The 14,386-nt window shown below is 39.0% G+C and overlaps 1 protein-coding gene across 4 annotated transcripts in view; it reads left to right on the top strand.

Moving 5' to 3' along the window:
• The window catches only part of DPP6 (dipeptidyl peptidase like 6), a 1,161,897-nt gene that overhangs the window by 796,973 nt on the left and 350,538 nt on the right, over positions 1 to 14,386 (top strand). For all 4 annotated transcript variants that reach the window (XM_039472700.2, XM_074378865.1, XM_039472699.2 and 1 more), the window contains exon 4: positions 2,886 to 2,980. In XM_039472700.2, coding sequence (XP_039328634.1) covers positions 2,886 to 2,980 — 95 coding nt within the window. The remainder of the gene's footprint in view (positions 1 to 2,885; positions 2,981 to 14,386) is intronic.

The following is a 14,386-nucleotide window of genomic DNA, read 5'->3' as shown; positions in this document are numbered from 1 at the left end:
TTGCTATGACTTTGTAATAGGAAAGTTTATTATATATGTCCTATCAAACAAAATAAAAGTAAACATTTTTGACTATTATTATAATGCTTCATAAAGAAAATGAAAACCACAACTAAGAAAATACACTTTCAACACATAAAACTAATGAAAATTTCATGTGGGATGTATAAAAAAATTGCTTACAAATCAATTGGATAAAAACATTCCAACAGAAAAATGTAGGCAAAATAAATAAACCAATGAATTTTATAAAATACAACAAAAAATAGTAAATAAGCACATGAAGAGACTCAGTCATTAACACTCTGATGGTACAAAATGGTATCTTTGATACATCAAAGATGTATATAAGATATATATCAAAGATATATCTTTGATATATCTCTACTAAAAATACAAAAATTAGCCGGATGTGGTGGCACAAACCTATAATCCCAGCCTCTGGGGAGGCTGAGGCAGGAGAATTACTTGAACTGGGGAGGTGGAGGTTGCAGTGAGCCAAGCTCTCGTGTCATTGCACTCCAGCCTGGGCAACAAGAGCAAAATTCCATCTCAAAAATTGTTTTATAAAAGGAAAAAAAATAAAAAGCAAAAGCCTTGTATGTTTGTAGCAAAAGATGTAAAGGAGAGTATTCATGGTAGAATGGTTTGTAATAGCAATAAAGCTAGAAATGACTGGCATCCCTTGTAATATACACTTGAATCATGTACATCAGTGAGAACTAAGAACTAAGACCATATGGACTATTCACCTTAGAAATATGATATAAATTACTGAGAAACACAGTAAATATCACTTTATTAAGCTCAAATGCAAAGAAAACTGAACACCATAGTATTTAAGAATACATCAATATGTAATAAAACCATTAAAAGTGGTGGAATGATAAAATTCAGGAGAAAGAAAAGCAATCATATGTTCTCATTCGAAAGTGGTCTCCCTGGTTTCCATTGAAACAAGCTGGTTTTATGTACATCAAATGCAGTACTACATAATCTTTGTATTATTTTAAGTTCTGGTACGGATGTGCAGGATGTGCAGGGTTGTAACATAGGTAAACGTGCCATGGTGGGCACCTGTCAACCCGTCACCTAGGTATTAAGCCCGGCACGCATTAGTTATTTATCTTGGTGCTCTTCCCTCCTCCTGCCCCTCTGCAACAGGCCCCAGTGTATGTTGTTCCCTTTCCTGTGTTCTCATTTTTCAGATCCCCCTGCGTAATCTTAAACAATCATTATTTCACTGTGATCAGTAATGTTGGGGTGGGGTAAAAGCAGAGAACTTGGAACTCCTTGGGGGGTGTCAAAGGCAGTAAATCTTCATCCACTGATGGCAGACTTGAGTTTTAGAAATTCATTGAAAGCAAAAGCTAGTGAACAAAGAAAGAGAAGGTGACAATCCAATTAAGTCATGACCTTTTCTGCAACTTCTATAACTAGCAAACTTAAGTGCTTTCTAAAAAAAGAGACTCTAAAATTTGCTATATAAGGACAACTTCACTGAAATGATTGCAGAGGCTTCCACGTGAGTGCTTTTAATGGGAGATAGCTCATTTGATAGGTGCACCTTGGTATGTTTGCTTAAGAAACAAAAAAGCATGATTCATTTGATTTGTACATGAAAGTATTACCGGGAAAATAAATGAAAGCAATTTCACCTAAACATCTGTTAGCAACTTTAGCAGTGAACTTTTGGATGTAATTTACATAATGCATAAAATAGATTGATCTAGGACCATGTAGATGATGAAATTTTCATTATATTGATAGACTTTCATTTTCCTTGTAAAATCTACACATACTTAAATTGTAACAACTCTGCTTTTGAAGTAATCCAGTCTGCATAATGTTTTTCAGTCATCAGCTCTTACAGTGTGAAATGCCTTTACCACCAAACTGGCTCAGTCTTCCCGCCTCCACTCAGAAAGATAGTGTTTTTCTTCACCCACTGTTGGCCCTGCCTCTCCACGTATAACCCTTCATTCCAGAAAGTAATTTTCCAATATGAAATTTTCTTACTCTCTTCTAATATAGTGGCTGCAAAATGATGTCTCAGATTTTATTTTGCATCATCAGAATGTTAATGATTTTAAAAATCTATTCACTTGCTTACTTACTATTTTTGTCTTATTTTACAAAATTCCTTGGTCTATTCATTTTGCCGGTTTTTTTTTTTTTTTCTGTTGGAGTGTTTTTATCTCATTGATTTTTTTTTTAATACAACCCTACCTTTCAGACATATACCCTTTCATTCATAGGAGATATATATGTACATACCCATATGCATACTATTTTGAGTAAGCGTTTTTACTAATTTTCTACTTGAAATCTTGGTTGTTTATATACAAGAGGCCAGACTCAGAATCTATGATATGTATAGATTCACAGGTATTCACGGCAGTGAAGTAGCTAACTCCTCCAAGCAAGAGCAGCTAGGGGAGCCCGTGGAGCAGATGAAAGCATGTTTTGCAGGACGTGGATGTGGGCCACGGGCATTCTGCATACAGATTTATTCCAAAGTTGGATATAGGAAATTAGTCCCTTTACTAGCAATTGTCTTTGGCCGCTTGGAATAGCTACTTTCTTAATCTGCTCTTCATATCCTGCCCAAGAACATTCTAGCCGTTCCTAAGGTTTAGTCTATGTGTACATGTGCTTTTTATGTCAGGGTGTAAAGTAGGAGAGAAGCATCACGTGAGGCCGGATTAAGAAGAGCTGGGCATATTGCACCATATTTAAAGGGCCCTTTGATGAACGGGAGCCTGTCTTTTTTTTTTTTTTTTCTTTTTTTCAGAATTAGTGATTTTATTTTCCGTAAGTATTTGTCAAAAGCCAAGTGAGTTTCTTGATGTTTCATGATGTTTTTTCTACTTCCTCTCTTACAGATACAGAATTCATCTACAGAGAGCAGAAAGGAACAGTGAGACTCTGGAATGTTGAGACAAATATTTCTACTGTCTTAATAGAAGGCAAAAAAATGGTAAGTACTCTCTTTAATGACCAGGATAATTTCGGTTTTTCCTCCTGCAAGTCAATAAAGCAGAAAATGACTTTTGGTTTCAACTTTTAGCATAGCCAAGGAGAAGCAATAAACTTGTAACACTGGAGGCTGAGCAACTGAAGATAATGTGAAATCGAAACCACGCTAATTTAATAAGATGAAAGCACTGTTTCTTTCCGTGTCCGGGAAATTTCTCTGCAGGTGTTGGAAACAAGTGTTGCATATCATATATAATTAAAAGATAAAGTCCTAAGGCTTTTACACATTTACAGAACAATTGCAATAATGCATGTAGAATACTTCAGGAGTATTTGCTCAATCCTGTTTTTAAAAAGCTCATCTCCACGTGCATAGGAAGTATTAACTTAGGCACTGTGACTACACTTACCCTAATTATATTAAGTGATGCTTAAGCTTTAAAACAAATACTGAGTCACTATGAATGCCACTGCTTTATGATTAGGGAAAATTTGTTTTCCCAAATATATATATTTTATGAGACAGGATCTCACTCATATCAAGGCGGGAGTGAAGCGGTGCAATTATGGCTCATTGGAGCCTTGACCTCCCAAGCTCAGGCAATCCTCCCACCCTAGCCTCCTGAGTAGCTGGGACTACAGGCAGGTACCACCATGCCCAGCTAATTTTTCATTTGTTTGTTTGTGGAGATATGGTCTTAACTGTGTTGTCCAGGCTGGTCTCGAACTCCTGCACTCAAGCAATCCTCCTGCCTTGGCCTCAAAAAGTGCTGGGATTACAGGCCTGAGCCACTGTACCCAACCCCCAAAATTTAAATGACGTTAAGATTTGACGTTCCCGTATGGCTAAAGATATGTATTAGAAACATTGACTGGAGTTATACACCAAAAATCAGAAAGAGAATTGATATTTTGTTTGTTTACAAAATGTTCAGACTCTTATTAGAATAAATAAATCTCCAGCTCTAAGCAGTTGATTCTTTTCTTGTTCGAGACACTGGGAAAATCAAAGGACGGAACTTAGGCTAAATCTATGTTAAAAAGTAAGAATTGAAACAGGCTGTGAATCCGAGTTAGAGCGATCATAGCAGGGCTCTGGTATGAATCAGAAACGCAGAAATCCTAGAATCCTATAATCCAGGATTATAGAAGGTTGTAAAAAAAAAAACTAATTGGTTCCCTGGTTTTTCATATAAGGATCCTGAGCCCAGACTTAGAGCATGAGCTTTGCAGTCTTACAGATCACTGGTGGCTGTGGGAGCACTCAGGCGGGGTCGCAGAAGCCCGCATCCCAGGGAGAAGGAAGGGTGGCTTCATCTTTACCCCACCACATCCCCAGACTCACAGAAATGCCATTCTGCCATCTTTCCCTCCTAAAGAACATGTAACTTGCTATTTAAATTCTTTCATTTCTTTTTTGCATAAAGACACCTTTTATTAAAAGGTTTGCTGAGATTTAGTATTAAGTGGATGTTGCCCTTAACGCAGACTGCAGGTGTAAGGGAGGCCTCGTGCTGTTGGATGATGGCGTAGTTCCAAAAACGATCACTTTATTGAATTAAATAGTATTCTGCAAAGTGGGTCCTAGGACAAATGAGTATGCCTGCATTTTCGCACTAAAAAAATCATCATCAGTAGAATTACTCCCTGAAGAGAATCTGATTCAACTCACTTAGAAATACTAACGTTGCGGAAATGGTTTTCTAATATTAATAAAGAGGATAAAATGATTAGACTTGCTGAGCATGAGTGCATTTTAATGTCAGAATGTTATCAGTGTTTCCTGTGAGGATGTCAGTTTAGTAAAGGCAGGGTGTTGTACATAACAGCTACACTTAGCAATGAAATACATGAATGTGAACCGCCTTCTCTTTCTAAAATCAATAGCTGTGACAGATCATATGTTTTAACTGAAGTTATTTCAGCCAAGTCACCTTTAATAAGGTGACTTCAGAAAACACCGTAGGTAAAGAAAAATCCTCATCTCACAAATTCGCTGGTTTATTCTATACAATGTAATATCGTTTCCTTAAAATGTCATTTTTCCATTCATTTTGCAGATATTTATTGCGCACCAAATGTATACAACCTAATGGGTTCATTATTTTCTTTCTCAAAGCTACATTTAAATGCTCCTGTAAACAGACTCAAAATAAAGAAAACAAGAAATTTCATTTGGCGGTCTCCATCCTAATTGAGAACGCAGTCCTGGATTTAATTTCCAGAGCCACTTAGTCATTTAAAATTCTTGTGCCTCAGCCAGGTGTGGTGGTTCATGCCTGTAATCCCAGCACTTTGGGAAGCCGAGGTAGGCAGATCATGAGGTCAAAGGATCGAGAAAATCCTGGCCAACATGGTGAAAACCAGTCTCTACTAAAAATACAAAAAAAAAAAAAAAAAAAAAAAAAGTTTGCTGGGTGTGGTGGTGCATACCTATAGTTACAGCTACTCGGGAGGCCAAGGCAGGAGAATCGCTTGAACTCGGGAGGCAGAGGTTGCAGTGAGCTGAGATTGTGCCACTGCACTCCAGCCTAGTGACGGAGACTCTCCATCTCAAAGAAAAATAATAATAATTATTATTATTATTGTGCCTCAGTGGCTCTATCTCCACATTAAAGCTGATTTCTTCTGCCAGCCCAGAACACGGATTCTCTGTGAGATCCAGCAATAGAATATGGGTATGCTGCTCTGTGTGTTTTCATGAGCAAGAATTGAGAAGGGCAAAGCCTGGTGTTCCACAGGGGCCGGAGCTTGGAAAGTCATCCACAGCCCAGAGGAGGATGCTGGACTGGGAATGGGGAGCGCTCATTTGAATTCCAGAAGCTGTGAGCTTGTGTAAATGATAAAAAGCAATCTGAGGCCAACTGTAATTTTTAAGTTGGGCCATAAAACAGCCTTAAACTAGTTGAGAAATGGAAAGGAAGGGGTAAATTCCGTAGTCAACAGAATTTAAAAATATTCCCTACAACTTTGACCTCTGATAACTTCATTCTTCTTCCCCAGCCAATAAAAACAGAGCCTCCTCATAACTGGTCACTGCAAAGTACCAAAGCCAGCTGCTTCTTGGCTCTGTGATTGGCTCTTACCTGGGACAGGTGGATGGAAGGGCCTGCAAATCACTGCAAACATTGTCGATCCAGCAGGAAAGCTTTTAAGATCACTGGTGAATAAGCAAATTCAGAACGTGTGCTAAGTTCTGTATTTACATGAATGTATTTCACCTTGCCTTATGCAAACAACTTCTTTTGACTACATTTGCTAATTCAATCATCCTGTATTGTGCCTCTAAATGTTAGAAATCGTGAAATATTTCACCACGCCACAAACATGTTAGATTGTTGAGTTCAGGCTGGCCGTGGTAGCTTATGCCTGTAATCCCAGCACTTAGGGAGGACGAGGCAGGCAAATCACTTGAGGTCAGGAGTTCGAGACCAGCTTGGCCAATGTGGCGAAACCCCATCTACTAAAAATAAAAAAGTTAGTCAGGCATGGTGGAGCATGCCTATAATCCCATCTACATGGGAAGCTGAGGCAGAAGAATTGCTTGAACCTGAGAAGTGGAGGTTCCAGTGAGTCAAGATTGTGCCACTGCACTCCAGCCTGGGGAACAGAGTGAGACTTCATCTAAAAAAAAAAAGAGGGAGAGAGTTTCTATATGTGTGTACATTTAAAATTCTATGGTGATTATATAATGGTTCACAGTTTGGGGGACATTTTTTGTTTTATATATATATATATACACATATATTTTGATAGTGGACTATTTTCTGATCCCTATTTGATAGCATATCATGTTTGATGGTAGCTAAGAATTGATTTTTAGGAAACATTTATCAGAATGTCTTGATCCATTTCCTCTTTTGAAAAATTTTGAAGTGTTTGTTTACATTTCTAAGGAAAATGAACCAAAGGAAAGTAGAGCTGTCCCCGAAGCTTAAGTGCATTGCCTCTGAGGGAGCTGTCCTCAAGCTGTCAAGGCTGCACCCAGTTCTAGGCTCCCTGGAGCAGGTTCTGTTTGGGATTTAACTTTGTCTCCCACATGGCGCTCAGCACCATGACCTGCACATAGTAGGCTCTCCATTGCTACGTGTTTTATGAATGACTGTCCTAGGATAACAAAATGATAGAGTTGAGCAGTTTTCCAGAAATACCCACGTGAATGAGAGGCGTGGAGGGGCATTCAACACTGGGGTCATGACTTTGAGCTTCGGATCAACCTCCCGGTATTGGCATTGATCTCTTCTCAGGACAGCAGGACCCCAGCCAGCTGTACCAGCTCTGAATGCCCAGTCTTACCCCTCAGGCATGTTGTAGAACTGAATTAGAGGTGGAACAGCTGCAACGTGGTGCGTTAGGCTACACAGGAGAGCCTGGGCCAGACTCAAGGTTCAGGCGGGAGGAGTGGGGTGATTCCACAAAGGAAGACACAGAGGATGACCAGGTCCAAAGGAGCAGGACAAGGACGCTGCCACATGTGGGCAGCTGCGTGGGTCCAGGCAGCAGTCGCAGACAGTGGAATCCATACTGCTTTAGTGTTGAGGTCCGTCCCTCACGAAGCTGGGTGGAGCCTGCATCCCAGAGTGGGGCAGAGTCACCCAGAGCTGGTAATTACAGTAACAGGCACTCTCAGAATTCTAAACATAAATAAAAAATCTAACCTAAGATCACTTTTACTTGAATTATATGTTGGATGTCACAGAAAGTCTGGGGCATTACACTTTAGCCTTTTAAAACAATATTTTAGATGTGAAACAATGTTATTGTATTTTTATGCTCCTTATAAGACTCTTGTCAACAAGTTAACACGTTATGGAATGGCCTTTGTTCTGTTATGTGCCTTGTCCTATTTTTCCTGAAAACTGAACCACCGCAAGTGTATCTCATGACCCCACATCGGGGCTTTGGACATTTGGCCAATGGTTCCCTGGTTCCTAAAGTTCTCATGAATTTTTCTCTTCTGAGTAGAACACTGACTTTTTTTCTCTCTCCCTCCCTCCCTCATTTTCTCCTTCCTTCCTTCCCTCCCTTCCAGTAGAAGTATACCTAAAATAGCCTTAGTACATTTTGCTGAACTTAATTAAATAGATGTCTTGGGGACTTAATTCTTAGGAAAATATAATACCATCTCTCCAATTCTTCTGAAACATAATAGAGCGAAAATTATCAGAAGGATAAAGTGTTTCACCAGTGCTTAAGATTTAGATATTTAAAGCTGAACTAGTCTTTAGAGATTGTATCTTTCAAACTCTTCTTTTATGAGATGAGGAAACTAAGAATTTCTAGGCACAATCCCCTGGCTTAACCTCCATTGCTAGTGCCGTGGCTCTAACACACCGGTTCAGAACGAATCGCTGTATTCACCTGTGTCACTCATACTGTACAGGCCCATTTTATTGATGATGCTAGTGGTGACAAGAAGCGTTAAGATTTAGATAGTATTCGTTGTATCGTTTCAATGCTGCCAGGTGTGTGGAAGGCAACTTGGGGGTACATTTCAGGAGCAGCAACAATATTGACGCATTTTCATTTGCTCCGGGGAATGCTTCATAAGTGGGTAATCTAAAATGTACAAAGTTGCAGCGTTATTTATTAATACAACAGTGAAAGTACGTGAAACTAGGAAAATGAGATCACTTTTTAAAAAAGATAAAATACGATGTATTAATTAAAATAATAGCTATGACGGGTAGGTAGTGATATGAAAAATATGATATTAAAGTTTAAAAATACAATATAATACTTTGATTAACAACTATATACATTGAAAAGCTAGAAGGGGAACACTGAACCATGAAAATGATCTTGTTGCGTGCTGAAATTTTGTGTATTATTTTCTAGCACAGTGATTTTCATAGTTGTCATTTCAGTGCCATTTATTCAACAATTTTAATCAGGATTTAAAATTTTTGGCTTCATCTTTCAAGAAACAGCAGACTCCCTCTCACAATGAATGTGTAAGAGCCATAGACAGTTCCTGGAAATTCTTGAAAGAGAAAATAAGTCGATTATTTAAAAAAAAAAAAAAGGCATTCCATTGTTATGCTTATGTCAGGCTTTCTCCATTTTTATGTCTTAATTCCTAATTTATTTGTTTTAATTGCTTATTTTAATGACTAAATTAACATCTAAATGAAATGTATTTTCTCTAATTTGTAGCCCTCTTAATTCTATATAATCATAGATGTAGAATTTGAATTTTTATCTCCATCTCTAAAAATTCATCAATTCTGACTCCTCACAGAAAAAGACATAAATAGGCAAGTATTATTAGACTCATTCAAAATAATAGGCCTGTTTGTGCTACCAGAGGAACTGCAGAATGTGGATAAGATCAGAACTCAGGACGACTTTCTTTTCACTTCTTCAAGTAAACCCCACTGGACCCTTGACCTCAGCATCAATCATTCTCAATTCATTCTGTTTTATTCAAGTTCTTTCAAGTGCCTCATGTGCTCGTCCTCTCTGCCCTGAAACGGGGTAATTTTGGGAGGAAAAAGTAGCCCACTTTCTTGCGTCTTTCTCTTTTCTGTTCTTCACAGAGCCCCGTGCACTGCTGGACAGGGAGCACAGGGTGCTCGGAGAGATGTCATCTCAGCCAGGAGCAGGCTGGCCCCAGGGAAGTGGAGTCGGCCCGGGTCTCGGCTCCTGTTGTCCTGAGTTCACTGACTGCTGATAGCCAGGACGCTGGCTGCAACTGCAGCGGGCCAGCAATGGCCCGTGGGCCATCTCTAATCTGAGGCTGGATTTCACTTAGCACGTCAGTGAAAGCCGTGGAGGGAAACAGCCGTGTTTTTGTGTACGGTTGAGAGGGCAGAAACTGGCAGCTCGTGATGCCCGCTGAAATGTTTTGTTTGGCCCACAGAGTGGTTTTTACAAACTAAAACCCAGATTTCTGGCGTCTCTTGAAAAACACAAAGATCTGGCAGCAGCAAGCTCCTCATTTTCTCGCAGAGCAAAATTTGGCTGGAGCTAGGATAGGAGGCAGCTGGCCCCTCAGCCAGGACATGGCTGACCAGTCCTGCAGTGACCGACACTTTCTGACTCCTAACCAGACTAACCTCTGAATTTGAAACCCTTTTAGGCCAGGAACAAAAGGGTGGCATAAAAACTCAATGCCTTCTGCAAGAACATTGCACATTGTGAGAAATTGTAGCCCAGATTGTCCCTGTATCATCTGTATCCGTTTCTGTCTCTACCATTCCCGGGATCCTCTCTGTCCCTCTGTGTCATTATTTTATTTTATTCCTGGGTCTTAGATGGTCTTTCTCTCTCCCTTTTTTTTTTTGTAATTTTATTTCTTGTCCTACTTTTCTCTCTCCTGCCTTTTCTTTTTCTACTTCTCTTACTACAAGACAGAACAGGAAACCAAGTATTTTTTACTTACTTTTATTCTAACTTTTACCTCATAGACTATGATTTTATTTTTTGAAGTGGATGAGGCCAGGTGCAGTGGCTCACGCCTATAATGCCAGCACTTTGGGAGGCTGAGGCAGCCAGATCACTTGATGTCAGGAGTTGAAGACAAGCCTGGCCAACATGATGAAACCTAGTCTCTACTAAAAATACAAAAAGTAGCTAGATATGATGGCACACGCCTGTAATCCCAGCTATGCAGGAGGCTGAGGCAGGAGAATCGCTCGAACCCAGGAGGTGGAGGCTTCAGTGAGCTGAGATCACACTACAGCACTCCAGCCTGGGCAACAGAGAGAAACTCCATCTCAAAATAAAATAATAAATAAGTACAGTAGATGAGTATTTATACTGATGTCTGTAAAAGATCTGAGAAGAAATACAGTAGTGATTTAATCTTTCTGGCTCCAGCGCTACTATTTCCTGCAGGCTAAGGGTCATGTATGGTCACTCCTCTACCACAGGTATGCTCTGTCATGTGACAGTCAGGGAAGGCCTTCTCTGGAAAGGCCCTGACTACACAAGGTGGTGGGTGGACACAGTGATTAGTAAAACACAGATTTCTACTCTTATGTAGCTTTCAGCCTGCATATAAAAGAAGTAGTTGTTCCGACGTAATACATTTTGCAACAGAGGTAATACAATGTGCAACGAGAACAAGGTGAGAAAAAAGAGGTTTGCCGTGAACTCCAGATAGAGGCTTGCGGAAGGAACGTTTCAGCAGTCCTTGAATATGGTAGAAAAGTAGAAATGGCATAACAGGCAAAATGAAAAGCGTGGGTCAATCCACATTTTAGGGTAGACAGTGTGGTTAGCAGGTTGTTATGGGAGGGGCTTGAAAAGTTTTGGCTGGAAGGTCTAGAGAAAAGATGGAGAGAGTGTTCAGGAAAATTCCATTGTGGTGTAGTCTTTAGTTTGTAGCAAATGGAAAGGTATCCACCAAAATTAAAGATATTGAAGCAGAAATCATGTAATAAAGGTTTATTGGAAGCCACATGTGAGAATCTGTCTGGGAAAACACACCAACAAAGTTGGACATGTTCCAAAATCTGTTACAAGCCAGAAGGCCTTTATAAGAAAGTTTAGGAGAAGAGAAGGGGACTCCTCACATCACAGTTGTCCTTTATCATTAAGGAGTACGGTAAGGAGGTTATGATCATTGACTACAGATTGCCACACACGGGCTAGAATGCCTACATGCGAGACGATCAGTAAAACTTCATGAGTCACAGACAAATCAGCATCCTTTTTAATGTCAGTAGATCGCATAGTAATCAGCACATCAATAGTTTCAAGCTCACAATAAGACTATTTACTTAGCCTCAAGATGTCACCATGACACAAAAGATTTCTTCCCCTGGTGACTCAATTTGGAAGTTTGCCAAATGTGACCTGTAGGGTATCATTTCCCTCTCTTGATTAAAAATATCTAATCATGGAAGCATTGATGATCCGTCTCTGTTTAGGTTACAGGGGTAGACGTCCGTCCGTCCTTCCATCCCTTCCTTCCTTCCCTCCTTCCTTCCCTCCCTCCCTCTGGGAAGGCTCATTCCCAAGTAGCCACGTCCCTGAGTGGGGAGAACAAACCTTGTCATTACACGTGGGCCAGATTGCAAGCAACGCAGGGTAGATCATGACATGAAGTTACATGCTTTTCTCCTGAATGATCAATCAATCTCCAGTCTCTGGATGATCATTATTTTGGCCTTAACTGTTGAGGTATAGTTTACAAATTCTGGAGAGTTTAGGTACAGAGAAAGGTAAATGTTTCCATTTTATTCATAAAAGCATACCTAATTGTTTTAAAATACAAATAGCTCCTTTATACTTTTTAGAAATATATTTTGCTATAGTATAGTTTTGTTATTTTATTTGGAAATAACCATCTATTTAATGAGTATCTATTATTTAAATTGAACATAACTTTAAGATTGAAAATTCCATTAAAAATTATTTGTAAAAGTTTATCCAACTTATATTTACCTAATTTATTTATTTTTAACATTTACCTGGATTGCTCATGAAAATTGAGATATTAGACAAAGCTAGCCATTATTTCAAGTTATTTCCTTGCTAACCATTTTTATGGACTGCAAATGTCAGATGTTCGCTTAAGGAAGAAGTTTAAGGTTAAATGTATGGATATTTTACTAACAACTCAGAAGATACAGCTGTTTTCATTTAACCAGCAAGATTAAATTAGTCTTACGTATCAAAAAATTACACAAAAATCATTCTGGTTTTGGCTGGGCTTGTAGTTTTATAACCTTTGTGCCAAACCCTGACATTTATAAATACCTAGCAGAGCCAAACATCAAAATGTCTTCCAAGTGTAAGAGGCAAAAAGGTGTGCTGACAATTGTGAAGACAGTTCTACTTTTATCAATAATTTAAAAACCAGCTTGTTTATTAAAGATTTACGCCAGGCGCAGTGGCTCACGCCTGTAATCCCAGCACTTTGGGAGGCCGAGGCGGGTGGATCCCGAGGTCAAGAGATCGAGACCGTCCTGGTCAACATGGTGAAACCCCGTCTCTACTAAAAATACAAAAAATTAGCTGGGCATGGTGGCGCGTGCCTGTAATCCCAGCTACTCAGGAGGCTGAGGCAGGAGAATTGCCTGAACCCAGGAGGCGGAGGTTGCGGTGAGCTGAGATCACGCCATTGCACTCCAGCCTGGGTAACGAGAGCGAAACTCCGTCTCAAAAAAAAAAAAGATTTACTTAAGTCCTGTGAACTTGGAAACTCTTTATGTTTACTAATTTATGAGTGCTCATTTGTTTATGTAGATTTGGTACTAATAAACACAACATTTAATACATGTAAATGAGCATAAATACATTCAAACATACACAAACACAAAGATTTCTTAGCTTTCATTTTAGAATTTTAGTTCTGAGATAGTAATACGAACTCAACAATCGATAAAAGACAGCTGGATCCAAACTGTATTTCTGACAAAATTGGGACCTATTCATATGGCCAAACTTTTTTGGCCCCTATGGGTAATCTAATGAACGCTTTGGACCAAAAATTTGGTTAGAGCCGTTCTCATGGAAGTTTGGTTTTTCTAAACGTCTTTTACCATTTTTTATAAGTTTCAAATGACTTAAAAGTTTTAATGTTTATATTTTAGCTAAAAACTGACCAGTTTATATAATAAAGACAAAATCTCCAAGTGGTCTTGAATTAGTAATACATCTATCTTTTGTTTGCTGGTCTTGTTTGATTAGCAAATGCAGGTGAGGAAAAAATTTTAGCAGTTTCTTTTTCAGAGGGGTGTGCTTTTTTCTTTCAGCCTTTGTAGCAGAAAAAGCAAAATTTTTGTGCCAGACACAGATACATGATTGCTCTGAGCCTAAGGTTCTGATTTATTTGACCTGAGGGCCTAATTTTTCTAACCATTTATCTATCTTTTTCTTTTAGATTATTAATTGTCCAATTAAGCATTCCATTTTAATGCGAGTGGCTGAATCTATTTTACCAGTGCCAGTGGAAGATTGGAATCTTAAATGGTGTGTGGCAAAACTTGCAATAAATCAGTTGGTATCATTCATTAGTCTCAGTTTACAAAAAACTTGTTGGATCTGTATTTTTATCATCTCAGTATTTTCATTCTCATGCTCTGGTTGTTCCATTTGCTCCTTCTGTTCCAAATTTATGCATTTCTCTCTTTTGAAAGAGAAGGAAATGTGTGCATTGTGAAATTCCAAAAATCTCTGCCTAAGAAATGTATGGGAGCTGAGGGAACAAGCAGAGAGGGGTGAGGGGCAGTTGGAGGTGAAAGGGACAATGTCTCTGCAGTCTTTTTCAGTGCAGAGATAATGGTGAATATTCTTCTGTTCACCTCTTGAATGGAGACAATGTTTTCTTTTAAAATTTCTTTTAGAAGCTTCTAGGCTCTATTGGAAGTAAGTGTCCCGTTCAATTTGCCTGATTCTAAATCCAGCTTTTTCCAATTAGGTTCCCAAATAAATCATTTTAGGCATTTCAGAAGAT

This window comes from Saimiri boliviensis, chromosome 10, assembly GCF_048565385.1.
Source record: "Saimiri boliviensis isolate mSaiBol1 chromosome 10, mSaiBol1.pri, whole genome shotgun sequence".
Classification (NCBI taxonomy): Eukaryota; Metazoa; Chordata; class Mammalia; order Primates; family Cebidae; genus Saimiri; species Saimiri boliviensis.
Note: the sequence above shows the minus strand (reverse complement) of the source record. Positions and strands in the feature narration are given on the sequence as shown.